Source organism: Buteo buteo, chromosome 21 (assembly GCF_964188355.1).
Source record: "Buteo buteo chromosome 21, bButBut1.hap1.1, whole genome shotgun sequence".
Classification (NCBI taxonomy): domain Eukaryota; kingdom Metazoa; phylum Chordata; class Aves; order Accipitriformes; family Accipitridae; genus Buteo; species Buteo buteo.
In genome coordinates this window covers 20,094,301-20,115,157 of record NC_134191.1, presented here as the reverse complement: position 1 = coordinate 20,115,157, position 20,857 = coordinate 20,094,301, and the positions used below count along the sequence as shown (strand labels likewise).

General features: G+C 45.1%; 3 protein-coding genes across 9 annotated transcripts in view; 1 reads left to right on the top strand and 2 right to left on the bottom strand.

Annotated features, from left to right (window-relative positions):
- The window catches only part of MAPKAPK3 (MAPK activated protein kinase 3), a 134,877-nt gene that overhangs the window by 54,283 nt on the left and 59,737 nt on the right, over positions 1 to 20,857 (bottom strand). For 6 of the 7 annotated variants that reach the window (XM_075053346.1, XM_075053348.1, XM_075053352.1 and 3 more), the window contains 2 exons: positions 9,101 to 9,465; positions 4,944 to 5,035 (listed from right to left, as the gene is read on the bottom strand). The gene's annotated coding sequence lies outside the window, so the exon portion shown is untranslated. Of the gene's footprint in view, positions 1 to 4,943; positions 5,036 to 9,100; positions 9,466 to 16,911; positions 17,473 to 20,857 lie in introns of those variants that run through there. The other variant, XM_075053351.1, reaches the window with a different exon arrangement.
- On the top strand, positions 5,127 to 14,255 carry CISH (cytokine inducible SH2 containing protein). The gene is made up of 3 exons (XM_075053360.1): positions 5,127 to 5,716; positions 10,355 to 10,581; positions 11,093 to 14,255. Exons 1-3 carry the CDS (start codon positions 5,670 to 5,672, stop codon positions 11,593 to 11,595), a joined length of 777 nt encoding a protein of 258 aa, XP_074909461.1. The 5' UTR covers positions 5,127 to 5,669; the 3' UTR covers positions 11,596 to 14,255.
- HEMK1 (HemK methyltransferase 1, mitochondrial release factors N(5)-glutamine) overlaps positions 16,314 to 20,857 on the bottom strand; it is a 97,398-nt gene continuing 92,854 nt past the window's right edge. The window contains exons 13-14 of the mRNA XM_075053359.1: positions 20,582 to 20,835; positions 16,314 to 16,429 (exon numbers count right to left, since the gene is read on the bottom strand). The gene's annotated coding sequence lies outside the window, so the exon portion shown is untranslated. The remainder of the gene's footprint in view (positions 16,430 to 20,581; positions 20,836 to 20,857) is intronic.

The following is a 20,857-nucleotide window of genomic DNA, read 5'->3' as shown; positions in this document are numbered from 1 at the left end:
AACAGTAATATCTGGGATTAAAGACATTTCAGACTTTCAAATATCTCTTTTCTTAACAAAAATGAAATGAAATGCCCGCGTTTGCTCTCGTCTGGAGAGCTAGGAAAGCTAATGTCATCAAATGTTCTTTGAGGGATGGCATATTTTGGAGGAGTGATACTTACCTGAATGCTACAGTTAGGTGAGTTTATTTATATACAAAAGTGATTTGCAGGGAGTTTAGTCCTTTGATAGCAATGTCTTGTGGAAATCAGTATCAGCTACAATAAAGAAATTATCACCATCAGCTGAAAATATAGTGACTTGTTTTTCTGAAACATTGCTTCCTCTGAGTAACAGCTATGTATTTTTTGTGTGTTATGAGAAATCCACTCTCTGGGATGCATTATATAGATGTCACCAAAGAGAAAATCCTCTGTATTGTCAAGTTGAAGTGAGGACACAGCTTTGTCTGATTGGGTGGTGGCAACAACCTTATGAAATCTCTCAGGAAGTTCTTCAGAAACTGCATCTGTAATATTAAAAGAAAGGGCAGCTCTACAGAACAACATTGTGATATAAAGGAGAAGAAAAGAAGCTTTCTGTAGGATCTTTAGTTTAGTCAGTCATGTATACAGTGGTCTGAAACAGAGACTATGTACATATTTTCTCACCTGTCTTTCAGTTCTGCTGTGGAGGTATCTGTCTCAGACATCAAAAAGAAAAAAAAAAAAAGAGAAAGAAAAGCCCAACAAACCAGAAAGTGAAATAGTTTCTATTACCTATACAACCAGGAAAGCTGATCAGCAAACAGCCTAGCTCTTTTCTTTCCACGGCCGAGGTAAAAACAGGTTTATAGGTCCTTCATAGGCAATGTTTACCTGATGCTTTGTGATCACCAAACCAGAACAACTTCTCTTTTATTCTCAACACCCTCTGCACTGACCTGGGATTATAACCTGGTTTCTAGGAGGAATTACAAATTCTAACTGTGAACCAGCTGCTAGTGAAGGAACAAGAAGTCTCAGAGCACCAGTCTCACCATCTGGAGAGCGTGTTCTAATACCTGATTTAGTTCCTCAAGATTACTTCCTCCCTGTTAGCACATACTCAGCAGGTATTTTTCTACAGAAATACAGAAGAGGGTGGAACAGTTGCTTTCATAATCCTGGACTCAGACACTTTTTACAGATACCTTGTCTTGGTCATTGGGAAGGTTTTGGGAGGCTCCATCCCCCCTCCTCCACTTAAGGGTTGCTGTCTGGGGATCTTAGAGCAGAAGGAGGTCTGGGACACAGCTTATTTACAGAGGAAGTCAGAGAGACACCGGTTGGACATTTCCATTTCAGCAGAGAGAAAAAAAAAGACAGGGTTTTTCATAGAAGTATCATAAATCAGAAGCATTATAAATCTTCCAATCTGTCTACAGAAGATGGTGCTTCATTTCATGCTGCAGTGGAGCGCAAGAAATTAATCTCTTTCTTTCATTGAAAGAGATCCTACAACTAATGGGTATGGCAACATTATCTGATAGTCCTGGGGTGGCCTGCCAGGCCACTCGGGAATACAATTTTTGCAGAAACACAGCATTTGGTAGAAGCAGAAAAGTTCCTAACAGATGCCACACTGCAATCATCTTCTAGGTCACCACATGCCAGCAAGCCTAGGGAGAACGAATACAGTGAGTTCCTTATGGTAACACCAAGGTATTTTTTTGTAGCCTGAAATGAAGCCCATTGCTTTCCTGCACACTCTTCTTCTCATGGAGCCAGCTCAGATGTCCCCACATCCATGGCACAGCTCACCCACACCCTGGAGACTCCTCCATTGCTCCACACCAGGTTGGGAAATCAAAACCACAACGGTAAGTTCATCGCCCTCTTGTGTGTTCTTGATTACAGAAACTGGTGTGCCCTACTCAAATAATGAGATGGCCTGTCTAAACAAGGAATAGATACGTATTATTGTTAATGTTTGTTTGGTCGCATGCTATTCCTTACATTACAACACAGGGCAAGTGTCAGAGATGGCCTTGTGACCACGCAGCAGCCAGAGGGGCAACTTTCTTTCAGTCTTTTATGTACAAGCTTATAGTGAAGGTAAATCCAGTCTCCAGTCACAGCGACCTCTCTCAAGAGTTACGATTTTGGATGTCATTTTTCATTTACACCAACTCTACAAGATTACAGAAATGTCCAACTGTACAGGTGAAGCAGTGTAACCTACCCCCAGTGGAAAGGGGACTCGGGCCGCCCGTCTGCTCAAACACAGAGTTAGCAGCAGATGGTGCTGTTGCGTTGGTGAACTTTCCTAAGGGACTCGCTGGCTCACGATTTCTGGCTTTTCTTACCTCCCTGACTTGAGTGTGAGCTTGCTTTGATACCTTTCATAACTAAACCCTATCACTCAACAGTATCGCTCAACAAAATTTCTTGTTACTGCCTCTGCAATGTCCTAATTCTTCAACGTTGAACCCTGGAGAGCCATTTATATCGGTATAAACTGGGTTTAAACAACTAATTTGTTGGAATGGCAGCAACTCATGTTGACTGTGCACAGGTCACCAACTGCACAAGGCCCGGGGCACTGGCAGATCGGGCACACTGTTCTATTTCCTACTTAGGGCATTACCATGTACATGAGGAATGCCAATGAGGGGCAAAACGTTCAGGTAGAGTGATGAAGTACTACTCAACACTCCTGACTTAAAACCAATTGTTAATTTTGTAGATAAAATAGCCCAGGCATTAGCCTGAATATTTTTTTGAGGTGGGCTCCTAAAAAAGGTTCCAATGAAAACGAAAATTCCTCTCATTAATACTCATATGCATTAGCTGCTTCAATTTCATGGTCATCTTTCAGGGTCCTCTAGGACTCCTGAGAAGAGCAGCATGGATCTCGTGACTGCAGGTGGAAAAACACTGCATCAGAATGCAATGCATACTGAATAACATAGTGTCTGCATTGGCGTGAACACCTGTGCTGCTTCCACAGAGCAGAAATACAGAGCTGCTAACTGAGACACGTTTCTGCGTGTGACATTTCCACTGTACGCTTCTTAGCATTGCTTTCCTGCTCCGGAGATACAAATGGCTACTCAGCCAACAGCACAGAGCCTGCACACACAGACTTTTCCAGAAGAAGATCACTAGATGGAGCCCAATTCTAAGTAAAAAAAAAAAAATACATAAAGCTAGCTTCTCAATGTCTGCACTGGGCTGCAGCATTCCTGCCTTAGGGCACTCTACAGCTATCATCTCAGTGTCCCCTCCAAGGCTGAAGATGAAATACCTCCTGAATGTGCAGGTTAACTACAGCTTGCAGGAGACAGCAGCCACTTCCCACTTTCTAGCCTAGCTCTGTTCAAATCCATTGTGCTGCTGCACCACCAACACAAGGTTTTAAATAATGCCTGATTTAGATATGAAGGAGCACATGCATGCAGGTGTCCCCCTGCAACCCAGTGCCGGACCTGCGAAGGTAGGCCTTCGAACGATCTTTTGACTGTTGTGCTTGCTGCGCAGAGGAGGGGTGAGGACTGAAATTCCTCTGCTATCTCCTCGCCTCTCCTGTGAATTGACACGTATTCAGATGAAAGTGTCGGCTGAAGTCCGTCTTAGGCTCAGAAGCAAACTGGTCAAGGGGTGCATGCGTGATGAAATTCCCATCCCTCTGGGTACTTAGATGGCCCTCGGCACTATTAGCAGCACTCGTTACCGCACTGTCCCTGATGTAGTAAAGAAAACGGATGGAAGCACGCAAAAGGCTAAGCAGCTGCTAAATGAAACAGCAGGGAGTTAAAGGCTGAGTCAGGAGCTGAACATAGGCTCTCTGCGCTCAGGCTCATGTCCTGCCCATGAGAACATCCTTCTAACCTTGTCCTTACCGTCACCTTCCCCTTCCCTCTGCTCCTGGCCCCATCCACTTTGGTTCTGAACAGCACAACGATTACTGGTATTTTTAAATATTCAGTCTACTTCAATGGAGGTGACGGACAGCCCACTCTCACATTCTCTCTTATCTCCGATACGCGAAGGGGTAGTAACTCACGGCAGGAAAAGAACGATCAAGGTTCTGTTGTAAAGGGTTCAGAAATAAAAGGTTCAATAACCCTAACAGTAACTTAAGTACTTCCTCCTGGGTCACCCGATTTTAACTTGACGATGGATGGTATCGTCAAGCGCAGGACAAAATGGCGGCGGCGTAACCTTCTCCAGGAGCCTTGGCCCGGCTGAAATCCAAATTCTCAGGGGGACTGGATTCCCGGGCGGCCGAGGCGCGAGGCCACCCCACCCAGCCCCACACCCGTCGTTCCGACACGCCGCTACCACACACCGTCCTCCCGCCGGCCGCCTCCCACCGGGAGGGCACGGGCACCTGAGGGGGCGCCGGACCCCGACCGGGCCGCCGCTGCCGCCCCGCCGCCCGGGGAAGGGGATCTGCGGAAAGGCGAGAGGGTCGCTCAAGCGCCGCTGACAGAACCGCGCCCCAGCAGAGCCGCTACCGGCGCTCGACAAGGAACGGGGACGGACGGAGACGCGCCCGGACACACCAACGAACGTTCCACACGGCCGGCACGGCCACGCGCGCAGCCGCGCCCCAGCCCCGCCGCCCGCGGACCCCCCGCCCCGCCGGGCGGCCCCGCGCATGCGGCGAGGGCGGCGTCGCCCATTGGCGGGCGGGCGGCGGAGGCGGCGTCGCCCATTGGCGGGCGGGCGGCGGAGGCGGCGTCGCCCATTGGCGGGCGGGGGGCGGAGGCGGCGTCGCCCATTGGCAGCGCCCGCCGCGGCGGCCCCGCGTTCCTGGAAAGTTCTTGGAAATGGATCAAAGGCGTTTCCGCGAACACGCGCGGCGCCGGCTCCGCGCGGCCGGCAGCACCGCCCAGCCCCCCCCCCCCCCTCCCCCCCGGGAGGGCTCCGCTCCCCTCCCCCCCCCCCGGCCGTTACGGACACATCTATTTATACCTTCTCTTTTTTCTTTTTTTTTCCTTCCCTCCGCGTGGCTGCTATCGGAAGAGTGATGTGAATACAATGCGATTCCAGGAATCCCTCACTTCCTGGAACAGATTAAAAGGGGCAAACAAAAGATTACTTAGTAGGGTTTGGTGGTTGGGTGGGTTTTTTTTTTTTTTTTGGTCGTCTTTTTTTTCTGCGGAGCTTCATTACTTCAGGAGTCAGTGGAAAAGCAGGTTGCTGCTCTGCCGGCTCTCCTCCCCCGAGCATTCGGGGAGATCTTATTTATTGGTATCTATTTATTACTATTTCAGAGTGCTCTGAATATTTTTTCTAAGAGATTGCTCTGAAGGAAGATTAGTTCCTCTTTAAATAGATGTAATTTCCCTTTTCTCTGGTTATTTTAAAAACTTTTTTCGTTGCTCTTTTCTGAAAAAGCAGAACAAGAACACATTATTTTCTAAAGCACTGAGAGTGCATGCGTTTTCCCAGCCAAAGTTGCTAAACAATCTGCAAAGTCTTTCTTGGGCAGCCCGATCCGCCTTCTGCTTGGCTTTTTCTGTGTCTGAAACAGAAGCTACTGCGGAAGGGCTCTGCTGGGACTCTCCAGCCTTCTCTTACCGTGAACCCCTAACCAGAGGCGGGAACTACCTCGCTCCTTCTGGGAAGCCAAGAAAGAGGAGACGAGAAGAGAAAAAGAGGAGAGGAGAAAGCATTTCCCACCTTCTTGAAGACTTAATGCTTTTCCCTTGGTCCAGGAGTGACATGATCCTCTGTGTTCAGGGGTAAGATACTTACAGCCTTCTTTTAAAAGCTGTGGTTTGATAATTGCAATTAGTAAGATTCTCCGGGACGGTTTTTCAGCTTATGTGACTTGCCATGTGTGATTGTAATGGAAGGGGGATGACTTACACTGGCCGAGTGCTGAGTTCTACCTGTGTCTCCCGAGTGTCTGCTTCTTAGAGTCTATGGCCAAAGATCATGGGACCATGAAGTATTCCTGATTTCCATGCTTTCTATTGCTGAAAAACTACATGGTGCTCAAAGTCCTTGGGGGGGGGGGGAGTAAAAATGAGTAAAAACCTGGAGTGTGTTGTTCAGTGGCGTGTGTGTAGCACCAGTGGGGACACAGCCCCGACACCGTCGGTGTTCCCTAATGTCCCGGTGGAAACAAACCGCTTACAGGGAAAAACTTCCCTGGAGTTCAGATTTTCTTTGTCTATTTCTAAGTAAATATTTATGCTAAACACATGATTTCATTTTTCTACTGCTTTTATGGGTAAGATTAGATGTACGTACATACATATATACAGACTTACCCGTACACAACATTCTGTAGAATGAAAGCCATAGGGAGTACATGCATAATTACAGCACCTTTGTTCAGTAAAACAGGTAACATCCAAGTCCCTGTTCTGGTATCAGTGTCTGGTACTGGTGTATTGGCACTCAAATGTCTCTACGATCAGCTCAGGTCATCAACACGTGTAAATAGCTGGTCTGCAGGAATCATCCAGCATTTTTTACACATGCTGCATATTTGGAAAGTGTCAGCATTTGTTTCAGCCTGAGCCGTAACGTCAGTATTACCCATCCCTCCTGCACTTAGTGGATTTTCCTCAGGGAAAATGCATTTGCCTTGTCTGCTTTAAATGACTAAAGCACAGGCATTTTTCTGCCATTTCTCCCCAAAATCTGTTCCACAGCCAAGCAGAGCTCATGCTTCCCAATACTTTCCTACTCCTCAGGCGGGTTTGTTGTCACTCTCATTTTCAGTCTACTGCTGCAGTTCCTATAGCCACGGCAAAGGGAATTCATTTTTCAGCTTAGGCTTTGTGAAACCCTTATCTGAAGCTTTTCTCCAGGGTTAACGCACCAGAGCTACTGCTTCCCTTCACCCACTAAGAACTTGTTATGTAGCCAGATGTGTAGATGGTTGTCTCTTTATATCTTTTTTTATGACCATTTATTGTGTGGCTTTTGTTATCCTCTAGGATTTCATATATCCTGGAATCCATACTCTCCCTCCTATTCAGACCAAGCTCCCATGGGAGTCTTGGGACATGGCTGATGGAAGGGAGAGCAGTTTGACACGCTTTTTCTTCTACTATTTGTACTGTGTTACAAAGTTTAGCTTATCAGCAAAGTAACTGCAAAGCTAACACTAAATGGTATCAGACATACCTGATTCTCTTGAACTTTCTTGGCTTTCCAAGGCTTTTTGAAACACTAATTGCCAAAGCCCAGGGAAGTTCATTTGCTGTTTCTCTCAAGACTCCACACAGGCTACCAGCTAGACATGCCAAATTTTATATATTTGTTCATCACAGCTGTTGTACTAACACTTTACTCTGTTCAGTCCTGATACTCCATGTCTGTCCTCTACTTTCTTTCTTACAAGCACTAATTATTTTCAAATACTTACTTTGTGCCATTAAAGGGCTGGCTTCTTCATGTCAGCATACCTTTTTTTAACATGTCTTCATCCCAGTAAACTCTTCTTATCCCTCTTGTACCCTCTTGTAAATGTACTTTCATTAAAAGTTGTAGCTGCCATTACTCACTGATCCCTCTGCTCTCCCTTTCCTGTACTTAGCTGCTCTGTTTGGTCACAGCAGCAGCTCTTCTTTCTTCAACCTATGTACAAAGTTGTTTAGGACACCAGCACCTCCTGGTCTACGAGAATTCCCAATCCCACCGTGCTCTTTTGAGACTACAGCTGCACTAGGACTTTTTGTAGGGGGAGAGAGAAGCATATGGCAGGTATATAAAAGGAAAATAGGAAGAGTATAAGCATGGCCCTTCTCTGGCTGCAGTGGAAGAATCTCCATGGTGACTGCATGGGCTCCTTCACCTTCAGGTGGCAGGAAGTATAGGGCAGCAGAGAGGGAGAACAGTGGGAAACCTCATCTCACACATGTGGGCTCTGCTTCAGAGAGACCCACAGTGGCTCTGTAAAAGAAACCTACTGACAAATTCACGCAGTTGACGTGTCTTTTGGAGGACTGAACTGTGAACTGGTACAGCCCTTGAAATTAACAACTTTCTGCAATGAAACGGGAGTACATTTCCCCACGTAGCTTTGCTCTCTCTCCCTTCCTTCCCGGTCTCTTAGCCAATTCCTAATTTCCTCTCCAAAATAGGTATATAAAAAGAAAAAAAGTATTTCCATGCTAGGAATAAGAAAAGTTTTCTTTGCGTTCAAAAACTTTCCCACAGGGTAGGCCAGAAAAATTTTCCAGGCGAATATAAGTTCAGAGAGATTTGGAATTTGGATTGCAGTATTCAAGTTCTGGGGAGCAAGTAGGCAGTGAGCGGTGCAGGACTGATTTTACTTAACATCGGTCACAGTCATTTTCAGCTCAGTGAACAGTCGGCATAAGAGCACACCTGAGAGAGAATGCTCTGCCAACAGTCCTGTGTAACACCCTCTTTGCGCAGCGCGAGCTGTTATATTAGGTTCAGTACAGGGAAGGATCTGGTTTATAGTCCTCCTTACTCAAAAAGGGGGGAAATGGAGAATCAGGAATCTCCTTTCCCCAAGAAGGCAGGTAGCTAGACTTTTGTGAAGACCATGACATTAAGAGGGAGATATCCAAATACCTTTAAAAATGTAGCCCTCGACACCTACAAATATCGCTCAGGTGGGACTTAAAAGAGAACTCAAGAGGTTTCCCAACAGCAATCTCCAGGTATAAAAGTATATTCAGATGCACTGTTCTGTGAAAGCCACTGAAAACACAGTCCCTGTGATCAAGGGTGCCTGGTGAAGATAAGGGCCAGCAATCACTTTTACTAGGTTTGGCTTCCTACCCCTGAATAGAAATTAGGAAATGAGAATCAAATGCCAAGAATGCCAAGTAGATACTTCTGAAATGTGATTTGACATATGGAAAAAGGAAGAATGTTCTTTTCTAAACACCAACACAATGGTGGGGTTTTGGCCATGTATTGCACAGGCAAGAATTGACTCCCTGTAGATTCAATTTTACCAGTGGTTTTACAAAAAAGGTACTCCAAACCTATATGGTTTTATTCGAAATGCAGAGTCATGGAACTGATCGTGGCTCTCACTCACAAATCATTGTGAAGTCATTTTCAGGTTCTCTCTAATCTACTTTTCCCCCAAATCCCTTCTTCCTGCTCCCCATCCCATACTTGAGACTCACCAGTTTGAGAAGGTGGAGTGCAGCTATGATCAGGTGCAGATCAGTTTACAACACATTTAAGTATGCATCTAGAGTGTCACTGTTCACATAAAGCACAGAGAAGGAAGATCGGTAGTGCTTATGACTTCAGAGTCTCCTTCCACTTCTCTCTTCAGTGATGAGGGAGGAGGTGGCTGCTGCTTTTGCAATCACCTTCAGCTCCAATGGTGCTGTACTGGTCTCATGTTGAGGACTGTGTCGTATTTCTCTGGAAACCCAGCCACCTTTTATGTTAAGTGTCTGAAAGAACGTCTCAAGCAAGTGAGTGCATGTGGGGGATATAACACAGGACATGCAGCAGTACAGGGCACACAAAGGCAAGGAGCCTAGAAGAAAAGACAGAAACGAATGTTTTTACTCAGGAGCTTGCCTGGGAACGAAGACTTCCCTGGTCCCCAACATCCATCCTCCCCCTGGAGCTCTGTCTTCCTTTAGAAATCTCCATGCTGCAGAGAGGGAGCACCCATGGCCCATGAGAGCTCTAGGCTTTGTGAAACTGCACTTAGATGCTGAATGGCTACACCAGTGCTCTCTTTAGGCCACGGAGGGATTAATGTTCATAGCAGCCCAGCCATGGCAGAACCTCCTACTGCTGTAATCCTGCGGGGATTACAGTCACACTGAAATCTCTGTGATGCCATTGAAAGCTAGGGTTCATGTAGTGCACAGGCTTGGCTAAAACAAGAATTCCCATTATTCTACTACAAGATCAGCTCACCCTGAGTTATAACAAACAGACACATTTAGGATCAGGTCAACCTTAAGCAGAAAGCAGGTAGGACAAAACCCAAGCTATTCCCAATTCTGCTTCTAATTATACTACAGCAAATGACTGACAAACCCAGTGGCAGGAAAAAAAAAGCTCCAACATTGTAATGATGCAAGTGAAGCTGTAATGCTGCTAGGAACCTTATTGCCTCTGAAACTACATATTAAAAGGCAACATCTAAAACTATCAGGTTTCAAATCAACCTAAATTGCAAGTTAGACCACCTTTTACAAGGTAAAATAGGCCAACTCTCTCTCCCTGTTTCTAAGGGCTCATCTTTAGCTGTGTAATTTTTCCCCTCTTGCTTCTCTCTGTTTGAAACATAATCATATTGAGGATCTGTTTATAAAACATAACGTGTTGTAGTACAATGTAGCATGCACTGAACAGACACTGCAACCTATTTCCAGGCAAGGAAAAATTGCAAAGTATGCCCTTCATTTCAGACCTCATCCTTTGCTGGCGGAGGAAAAGATCAGGAGACTGTCACTCAGGGGCATTGCGGTGGAATTGTCAGAGCCGATCATGCAGCCTCTCCCAGTTACAGCCTTCCAGGAGGAGTCCACACCTGCCTTTGCAGCACCAGTTCCAGACAGCAACCCGCCTCGGACTCGAGACCCTGAAGAAGACCTTCTCTGCATTGCAAAAACCTTCTCCTATCTGCGAGAATCTGGTAAGGCTCAACTCACAAAGCCACGGGGTCAGAAGGCTATAGGGAGCAGGGAGCCAACTCTGCAATCTGAGCTCCAGGAAGAATCTCCTGATCCCACTTCAGATAGGAACCTGGTTCTGTCACAGCCATGGCTGACTCTTGTGGATGCAGCAAGCATGTTTTCAGCCTACAAACTTGAGTCATGAAGTAATTTATTACTAGCGTAAGCAAAAGCTTTGTCTTTTTTTAACTGAATCAGGAGAAAGAATTGCAAAAAGGCCCCTCTTTCTTTGTAAACTGCAGTAGCTGCAAAAGTACTCAACCTCATCCCAAGCCCCAGCGCAGCAATGACAAGCATAGGCAGGAAACCCTTAGAACTTGACATGGTCTTAGTTTCTGAAGGTCTCACCAAGTCTGGGCCTGGTTGCTTCCCAGGCCCTGAACTCAGTAGGCTTCAAGGCTTCCCTAAATATACTGCCAGTTCTTTAATATGTTCTTTCCCTAACAAGTTCTTTCTGGGATGCTTTTCCAGGTTGGTACTGGGGATCTATCACTGCCAGTGAGGCCAAGCAGCATCTCCAAAAGATGCCTGAGGGCACCTTCCTGGTACGGGACAGCACCCACCCCAGCTACCTGTTCACACTCTCCGTCAAGACAAATCGAGGTCCCACCAATGTGCGCATCGAATACACTGACAGCAAGTTCCGGCTAGACTCAAACTACTTGTCCAAACCTCGCATCCTGGCCTTCCCAGATGTGGTCAGTCTCATCCAGCATTACGTCATGTCCTGCACAATGGAAAGCAAGAACGAGGCTCCTTACCCGCCTCCGTCTCCTCTACCTCCCATGCAAAAAGAGATGGCAGCAGCTGCAGTACACTTGAAACTCATCCGGCCGCTCAGCCGCAAAGACAACATCCCCAGTCTACAGCACCTGTGCCGGCTACGGATTAACAAGTCTACAGCCGACGTGGACCAGCTCCCTCTGCCCAGGCGGATGGGGGACTATTTGAAGCAATATCCGTTCCAGCTCTGAAGCATGGCCGTTACATCTCAGGCATGACAGACAGGGATAGAAATAAGAGAACTTTGTGTCTTTGTCCCGCTAAAGCGCGGCATCAGGTGGGCACAGTAAAGACCTGATTATCAGCAGAGACTGCATCCATCCTTCCTCTCCCCTTCTCTCTAAATCCATTCCAGCGCCAGGGAGGAGTTGGTTGTTTCAGTGAACAACGGGACACAATCTGAGCTCTGAACCTCAGGCTGCGCTGATAGCGGCTGTGAGAAAGTGCTGTAGGCATGTGCACACTACTTGAATTTCAGAGTTGCTGTGACACCGCAAGTGTTAACATTGTTATTTTTGCTATTTATTTCCATGGCAGTTTCTCTCCTCATGGTATTTTAAAAGCACCTTTTACTTTATAGTTTTTTGTTTCTTTTTCTTTTGTGGAGTTAGAGATAGAATAAAGGCTCCCAGCCAACTGGCAGCCAAAAATCTGTGGGAATTTGGGTTTGGATTCACATCCAAATAGTACCCGTTTGAGCCTGTCTCTGTAACAGGTCACAGGAGTCCACATCCAAGCTCCCCCAGACTTCTGGGTTATGTGGGACTCAGATGACTGTATCTAGACCCACGTCTACAGAGGTAAAGAATATTTTTTTCTCTTCCTTAGCTACAGGGGGCCGGGTATCGTAACCTCAAAGCACACTGTTAGCAGCTTGTGCATCTCCCAGAGATGCATGCTGCATCGCAGATTGTGGACAGGAGACTTCTTTGAGGAAGCCCTTCTTCCTTGAGAGCTCTAAGGAGAGATTCTGGATATTGAGCTTGGGCCAAGGAGCACTCATCCCATTTTTTTTCATCTTCCCCATCTCCAAAGGAAGTTTGTGACAAAACATTTAGAAACAAGTAATCAGAAACCCAACTTCCTTATTTGCAGGCAGAGGGATTTGGTTTCAGAGCACTCTGCATTCGGCTTGCGTTTTGAAAGTGCTGTTCCCTGACATTGCCCCTGCCTTGCGAGATGTTGGGCAAGAACAGGGGTCTCCTTGACCAGGGGTTCGGAGACAGCTCTGCTGAGCTGCACCAAAGACACACACAGCTTCAGGATACTTATTTATTTATTTATTTCTGGGGGGTAACAAGTTAGAAGCATCTCAGTAGAAAGCGCTGTCCTTCCTCTCTGCTAACACAATGCCAAACTGCCAGTTGCTCTGCTTCTGCCGGCATTATTCACAAGCCGTGTGGCTTCAATCAGAGCTAGGCTCTAGCACACACTGGAAACCACAATTCAACTTTTCTGTTTGCCAAGGTCCAGACCTCTCCTCTCCCTTTCTCTGACTTGCATGTTTGTTATCCTTAATTAGATTTTTTTGCTCTGGGTTTACTTCTCATGCCCCATCCCTTTCACACCCCTGCAAATGAAGCACAGGGGCTCTCCCTTGCTCTTTTGCGGAGAGCAGGGATAAACAGCAGATGGGATCTGTCCAAAAACAAGCATAGACAGAGAAGTTGCCCCTTCCTCTTCATTCACATGATCCCATCACCTTCCCAGCCTGTAGGAGCCAGTCCATGCCACCAAGTGAGAGTAGAGAAGGGAACAAACAGGTCTAGAGAAATTATCTTTTGGCTTCTTTTGGCCGTAAGACCCCATAACTTGATCAAGCGTGAACCAATATTAAGGATTCCTCATTCATCCCTCTCTGGGACTGTCTCTCTAAGGCTCGATAAATCAGAAGAGACAAATCCCAAGCTATACCAGAGGGCTGAGAGAGGAGGTGGAAAAGGATGGGATGGTGACCCAGGAGACAAGCTCAAAAAATGGGTGGAGTTTCTTCCACCCTAACTTAAAGCTGCCCAGAGGGACAAGATGGCCTGATGTGCTTAGTCAGTGTCCTTCCTTCTTCTTTTTCCTCCACATTTATACAAGTTTGTGCTCTTGCAAGCTTTGTTTTTGATACTTTGATGATTGACAGCGTGCATGTGTGATGTCAGATTTGCTTTTTATTATATCCTTCCCCCCTGCCCCACATGGCAGCAACTATGGGAAGGTACTGAAAGAAACGAAAACTTAGAAGGCAAAACAAAAAAAGAAAAGTTTTTTTTTTTAATAATATAAACCATAAACCACTGAAAAGGCTTCCTTTTATCCAAACACCTCTATCTGCCTGAGGACACTGGGAACAAGGAAACCACAGCTCTTCAAGGAGCAGCAGTGATCTCAGGAAGCCCACATGGCTCAGCCACAGGCTTGGTATCTACAGCGTGTGAAAAGTCAGCTTGAGAAACGTACAGCAGGAAAGGGCAAGTTGTTCAGCTCTCTGAAACTTGCGTCCTACTTGATCTTTTCTCCGGTGCGGGTAATGAGGAAATCAAGTTTGCAGGTTTGACCTCATTGCCCCAAGAGAGCCCAGCTAAAATGGCAGAAGCACGTAATGAGAATGAATGCCTGGTTAATCCCCCAGCAGGATGATGCAGAGGCTAAGCTGAAGGCTGTAAGCTCATATGGGCAGGGACCATCTCTGTTATAAGTTTTTTCCGCATCTAGCACAATAGGGTTTTCTAGGTGCTACTGCAATACAAAGAATAAACAATACAGTTACTCCGAAAAGTCAGTTTCTTCTATCTTGACACAGTTTGTTAAAAATAATTTGACCTGGATTTTAAATAAACATTTAAAATATATTTTAAAGCCACTCGATGTAAAAGTCTTTGGTAAAATCCAAACGGATGAATTCATTTCCTATTCACAGAAATCCTCCCCAAGAAGACCGGGCAAACCCTTGACCATCTTTTTCAAACAAGACACAAAAACCTTTAACAAAAAGAAAAGCCCTTCAGATACTGGGAGAGTTAACACCAAAATCATCATCAGTGTGGGCCTGGTTTCTGCCGCACACAGACAAGCAGCGGCAGACTCCAAGTCCCAAGTTACCAAGGGCTGAAGGAATGTTCTTTAATGGTGTAAAAAAAACACAGGAATGATTTTTCTATTGCTTCTGTGCGCCATAGAAAACCATTACAATCTAGGGGAAAGGCAATGGAACATAACTGGAAGTTTGGCAACTGGTTTACAGCAGGCTTCAAGTTTGCCCCAAAGAAAATTATGCTCACGGTAGCGTTCAAAGACGAGTTCATGAAAGGCAGACCATGCTTCGGATGGGAGACTCACAGCATCAGCTTTTTCCCCATGTTTTGCTTCCGCTGGGCCTCAGTCTCCCTGTATTTGCAGTCTGGCCCAGCACCCTTTCCCCTTCTCATCACCTCACGCGCCAGACACAGCAGGCAGGGAAACCACCAGTGAGGTGGATCTGCCCTATGGTGTCAGAAGGAGACAGGCCACCCCTTCTGTCCTGCCTCTGTGAAATGCAGGGAATACACCAAGGGAACCCCACTACTGGTACATGACTCCACTGTGGTCCCTTTGCACTCACTTCCCAGGAGAGATGTTCATGCCACAGTCCCCTCATCCTGCCCAAAGCAAGGCACAGCATGTTCTCAACCACTGGAAACAATAAAATATGCTCAGAAAAAATCAGAAGCTCAACTAGTTCCTCTCCATCATTCTCCCTTTCTGAATCCACTGACTTCAAAGTTCAAAATACTGCTTTAAAATATTCCTAAAGCACATGCTGTCCTTCCTATGCCAGTCATGGGGTTGGCATTTGCTAGCAAACATTGTTTCCACAACCTCACCAACATGAGTCTGTGGGTAGATTTCCATTGCACACCAACCAGGAAATGCTGGCAATGGAATAATCGGCTCCCGTTTTAGTTGTTTAACAAAAACAATCACGTCCCTCTTGGTTTTACAGGAAATCTGGAAAGTGAGCTAGACAGGGTAGAAACAAAACACAATCAAAGTAAGTGGAAAAATGAAAACAACAGGAAGGAAAAGCTGCATCCATCTTTAAAAGGGAACTTTGACAGGCCTGGAAGATACTGAAAAGAAAGATGCAGCATTTCTGACACATTATTAAGTAATTTCTTAATTTCTTAGCTGGGCTGAACTCTCCCCCTAGCTACATATATGAAACCCCACGGCTCACTTTCCGCAGACTGAAGGCAGAAACGATTGGCATGAGTCAAGCCAATACATAACTGCAGTCACACATGGTTTTACTGCATCAGCTGTTATCTTAACGACTCCCACTCCTGCATCTTCAGCACATTTTGTTAAAGCAAACAGGTTCGTGTTCTGAGAACTCCTGTGCCAAACCTCCGTGCAAGCTGAACTGATTTTTACAATTGAGTTCCACATCACTGGAAACAGGAACATTTGTGGAAATGCAGACTGACCTGTATAATCATTGAAGTACAGCTGCAATACCCCTCCCAGCAACACCTGTATAGTTTGCTGAACCAATGCAGGACCATTTGGTAGGATTCCCTCTTGCTTCGCAGTTTCTCACTACAGATAGCCATGTGGACGTGGAGCCCTCACTGAAAGTCTGAAAAGCAGACTGATAGGATAGGGAATAGAAATCTCAGTCCATGACGGAAACCATGCTAACATGGCTCACTGCCACAGCAGAAATACCCTGCAGTTTGTCAGGCACATATGGTATTATTTTCTGTCTTAAATAATCAGCCTTCTGAAACAGGAACATATGCAAGGAAAAAAACAAAAAACATTTATGTGCACATGCTCCTATCCTCTCAAACTTACTGAAATCTTACACCTTTCCCCAGATGATACTCTCAAGTGCACAACTTCCCTTAGCCCAAGCCAGATGAACCAGCAAGAAATGAAGTGAATCAGCAGTGTGTATTTAATTCTCTTACGACAGACATGGTCAGGTGTTTCAAGCAATCAATGTATTACATGGCATTTCTTGTCCAAATTCCATTGTCAAGTCTTACTTGCTATCTATGAAAATAAGAAAATTAAAATCAAAATTAACAGGGCACTGTACGTATAGCTCTTCTGCTCTGCCAAATCATGTTCTCACGTTCAAATCTATCAGAAGCCAATTTTCACGGTCCTTTCCTGTCTTTCCCTAATGACTGCTGAAACACTTGCAATCCTCAAGAGAAATGCCCTATCCTCTTCCCCACCCCTGAACTCATCAGCAGTCCAAAGGTCTGGAGCAGGGGGTAAAGCAATATCCAGTGAAGATGTGCCAGAGCAACTTTAGATGCCAAGTAGTATCTTCCAACTCAATTCCTAGCAGCATTGTCACAACGTCCATCTCATTTTCAGTGAACCCCACCTATCATTCACAGGAGAAAATGAAAGAAAAACCCACCAGACTAGGCAGCTCCTTATGAAACAAAACAGCCAAAGGTAAAAATGAGATATTATTTAAAGACATCTGCCCTGACCTTGGGCAGAAACATTCATCTTCTTACCTTTTTCTGTTCACAGCAACCTAGCATTGAATTTTTAAGAGGGAGTACAAGGGAACCCAGTCCTGCCAGTATTGCCTAACGGCACGACAGCAAAAAGAGGACTATGCAGTTGCCAAGTGCGTTGATAACACGTTCAAACTCAGACTAATTTCTTTTGAGACATGTCTATTTTCTGCCCACACCCAGTCCTGCCTATTTATATATTTTATAATCATGGGTGCCAGAGTGTCAGGGAATAGGAATGCGTGGAGGCACGGTTTTATCTGGAGGCTAATGCTGCCTCATGTGAACTCCATTTTGATCTTCCACTTACACTTCCTGAGAAACACAACGATCGTGTGGCTTCTGCTGTGCACTGCACAAACAAGTAAGGCAAGTGGCCCTCAGGAGCAGGCATAGTGCTGCAACATCAATCAGACATCCATCATCACCTCCGCTATACATCAGAAAAACAAGTTTAAAGAAAAATGACTAAGTGGGCCTAGGAATAAAATTAGATTAGAGTCTTTCAGGATTCACATCACATAGACCAATGGGTGTACAAAAACATAGTCTTCCAAATTTTAGCAAGAACTAGTATTTTTTTTTTAACTTGAAAAAAAATTATATTGTTCAGAGGAAAAGGCTACTGGTAGGCAAAATGTAGACCAGATGATAGAAAAAAAATCATTTTAACAGCTTCACTGTTAGCCTGGGCATTAAACTTCAAAAGGAAACTATGAAAAATAAGTAAACTACAATTTGGGTTTTACGTAATAACAATTAATCTTAACATAATAATTTAGAGGGCTTTTTGGATTGGGAAAGGGGAGGGAATACAACAAAGCTTCAGAACTTTAGCTAATATTCATTAAAGATGAGACTCAATGAAAAAGGAAATTTTACCGCAAATCATTGGTAGCTTGGTCCTTGCAATTTCCTTTTAATCAGCTGTGGTAGTGGTCACAGCTGGAGACAGGTTGCTGGGCTAGATGGCCCACAGGTCAGCTCCACACAGAGCCGGTCTTGCATTCTTGCAAAATCATCATCTGAACAATTTAAATATCGAAAAGACCAGACCCCAGAGAAAGCAGCCTGCCCCAGCACAGGAAAGTATTCAGTCAGAACTGCTCCCAGTCTGACATACCAACCTAGATTTTCAGAAAAGGGTTTCCCTCTGTGAACAGGAATTACTATCACCCTTTTGCTCCTCTTTCTCAGACCTTACTGGCAAGGGTTTTCTCCTGAAAGCCATTGCTTCCTAAATGCAGTGTAACTGCACTTCACGGCAGCTCAGCTTTGAGTTGCAAAAATGAATACAATATTGATTTTTGTAAAAATAGCTATTTTAAGAGACCACTCTATCTACGCAGGAAAGGCATTTGCTCTAATGTACCCCCCATGCAACTACAGTGACAATAAAAACTTGAAATAATACTGGCTACCGCAGCATTAGATTGTCCAAACATATAATCAAAGACTTGGTATTTCTCAAAAACCTATGATATAAATATGCCGGATGGAAGGACAAAGGAAGAGCTGGTCAACCAAAAATCAGTGGCAGAGCTCAGCCAGGACTTGATTTTCTTGGACTCCAGCCTGGCAGTCTGCGTAACTCCATCATGTGATTGCCTTGATCTAGAAGAAACGCTGCAACTTTTCCAATTGCGGCTGTCGGAGAAGTGCTGCTCTTACTGATACAGCCCTGCCTATGAAACCTGTAAAACAAAATGGGCTAAATCTAGGTTTGTTTCCTGTTGAGCATGACAGGAATTCATTTATTTCAGGGCTGAATTTGGTCCACTTAATATTCCTAGTTTTACAGACAAGGATTTTATCCCTGGTGTAATTCTGACACTTATTTGTCATGAAAGGAAACTGTTACACTGAAGTGCAGCTTACTTAACACAAGGAAACCCTTCCTTCAAACACTGTCCCACCAGCATGCATAAACCCTAGTCTAGTCATTTATTTTTTAAAAGCAAAAGGAAAGCTCATCTTGCATTGTACAGTTAAGTTCTAGGTTCACTTGAATTGACCTACAAATATGCCAGTCAGAACATCTGCAGTGCCACTTAGGGATGTAAACATTAGTCCATGGAAAACTGAGCAGACAAACCTGGATTGATCTCAGCAAACTCACTTCACATTGGCTAAGACAGAGCTTTCAGTGATGACAAGTCCTAAGGACAACAGATCTGGGTTATATTTGTGACAAAGAGACAGCAAGACCCAGTGCTAAGCTCCTGGGATGCCCATCCCATCCAGCTGTCCCTTGCTGCTTGTTCTTCATAGGCTCACTCAGTGCAAACCAGCAGAGAGATTTAATAGCTGATCAGAGAGACTGCACAGTCTTTAATGTCAGGACTGTCTCTTCCTTAGAAGAGCAATATGGTTTGAAATCTAGTTTACAGAAGGCAGAGCTGTGTTTATACTTGTCAGAAGTTACCCAACTTGGCAATGATTCTTCCCATCATGCAAGTGCCATCGCAATCATTGCCAAACACTGCAGAGGCAGAGTTCAAAACACTACCTCCAAGCCTGTAAATATGTTGAAGAAACATGTTGCACGGTGCACATGCTATGTGTCTGCACCTGTCTGAAAGTGTTAAGTAGTAATAAAAGGTGGTGTTATGATTACAATGTAAATCTGAAAAAGCCTAAAACATGACCTAATATTATTTCCAGGGAACTTTTTGGAAAATCTCTGTAACTCTTTTTAAAAATACCTCCCTCTCTTCTAAGCTTTTGGTTTTGGAATACCCCTTACATTCTTTTAAGACTCTTTGCAGTTCACCCCTCTTTAATTCCCTTCCCTCCAGTCCTGTGCTATGAAAGTCATCTTGGCTGAGAGGTGCGGGGCAACATTTTGGAAAGAAGACGTACAAAATAGCACTGCAAGACTGCTGCAATGAGGTGGATCAGCTGGGTGCTGAATGGTCCCCATATGGGGCCAACATGGGGACTCCATATTACTCTTTTCATTCCAAGAATATAGGAGATTGAAGGCTTCCCTGTGCATGCAAAACCTTTTCTTGCTGATCAAATCCTTAGGAGTGAGGAGTGGGGTTAGTGTGACCTGCCAGGCTGCTGACTTAGGGGTATTCACAAACAGCAGTTCCAAGCAAGAGTGTGAGAATGTTTTAATAACCTCAGTGCCGCAGGATACCGAAAATTAGCTGGGAGGAAGAGTTTGGTCATTAAGGTTGTGGGGAAACATTTTGCTGCACAAGTCATTGATTCTCTTACAAAGTGAATAGCTGCACTTTCCACTTGCAATGTAGACCACTCAGATGACACAAACCAGACTGGTATGCCACTCCTACAGCTGCCTGTTACTCGATTCAGTCCATCTCTCTTCGTCCACACCATTTTCCGTATGACATACTCATGCACGCCCAGGTTGCATATAACCTTCTAGCTTGGCTCTGGGTTAAGGGAAGAATTTCACCGTGTCTTGCCAATCTGTGTCTCAGGCAGGGAGGAAGCCAGATCTGCACGCACCCTGGCATGTGGGTCCCTCTTGTTCAGATGTGCCGTGTGAAGAAGGTACCTGAAGGCTATTATTTTTTACTTCCCTTAGCTCTCTACTGCCTGGCTGTATAACGCAGTCTGTCTTATCTGAAAAGATAAGCCTTTATTACACAAAACAGTACAAATCAGGTACACAGCTGAAAACAAAATAACTCACGTTAGTGTCAAGTCACAGTGTGACACAGACTTGTGTAGTGAGTGAAAATGTCACATGCTGGCTTCTGTCGTTTCCTAACGTAGAAGTGTATTAGCAGATTTTGACAGAAAATATGGACTGAACATCATGTTGGTATTACTTCTTCATATAAATCATGGTTTCGAAGAGAGGGTCCATCACAGCTACTGGAAGGGGAAATACTCCACTCAGTCATGGATGAGAAGAGAGGTGAGTTCAGAAAGAGACGGTCCACCCTATAACACAAGGAGATAACCC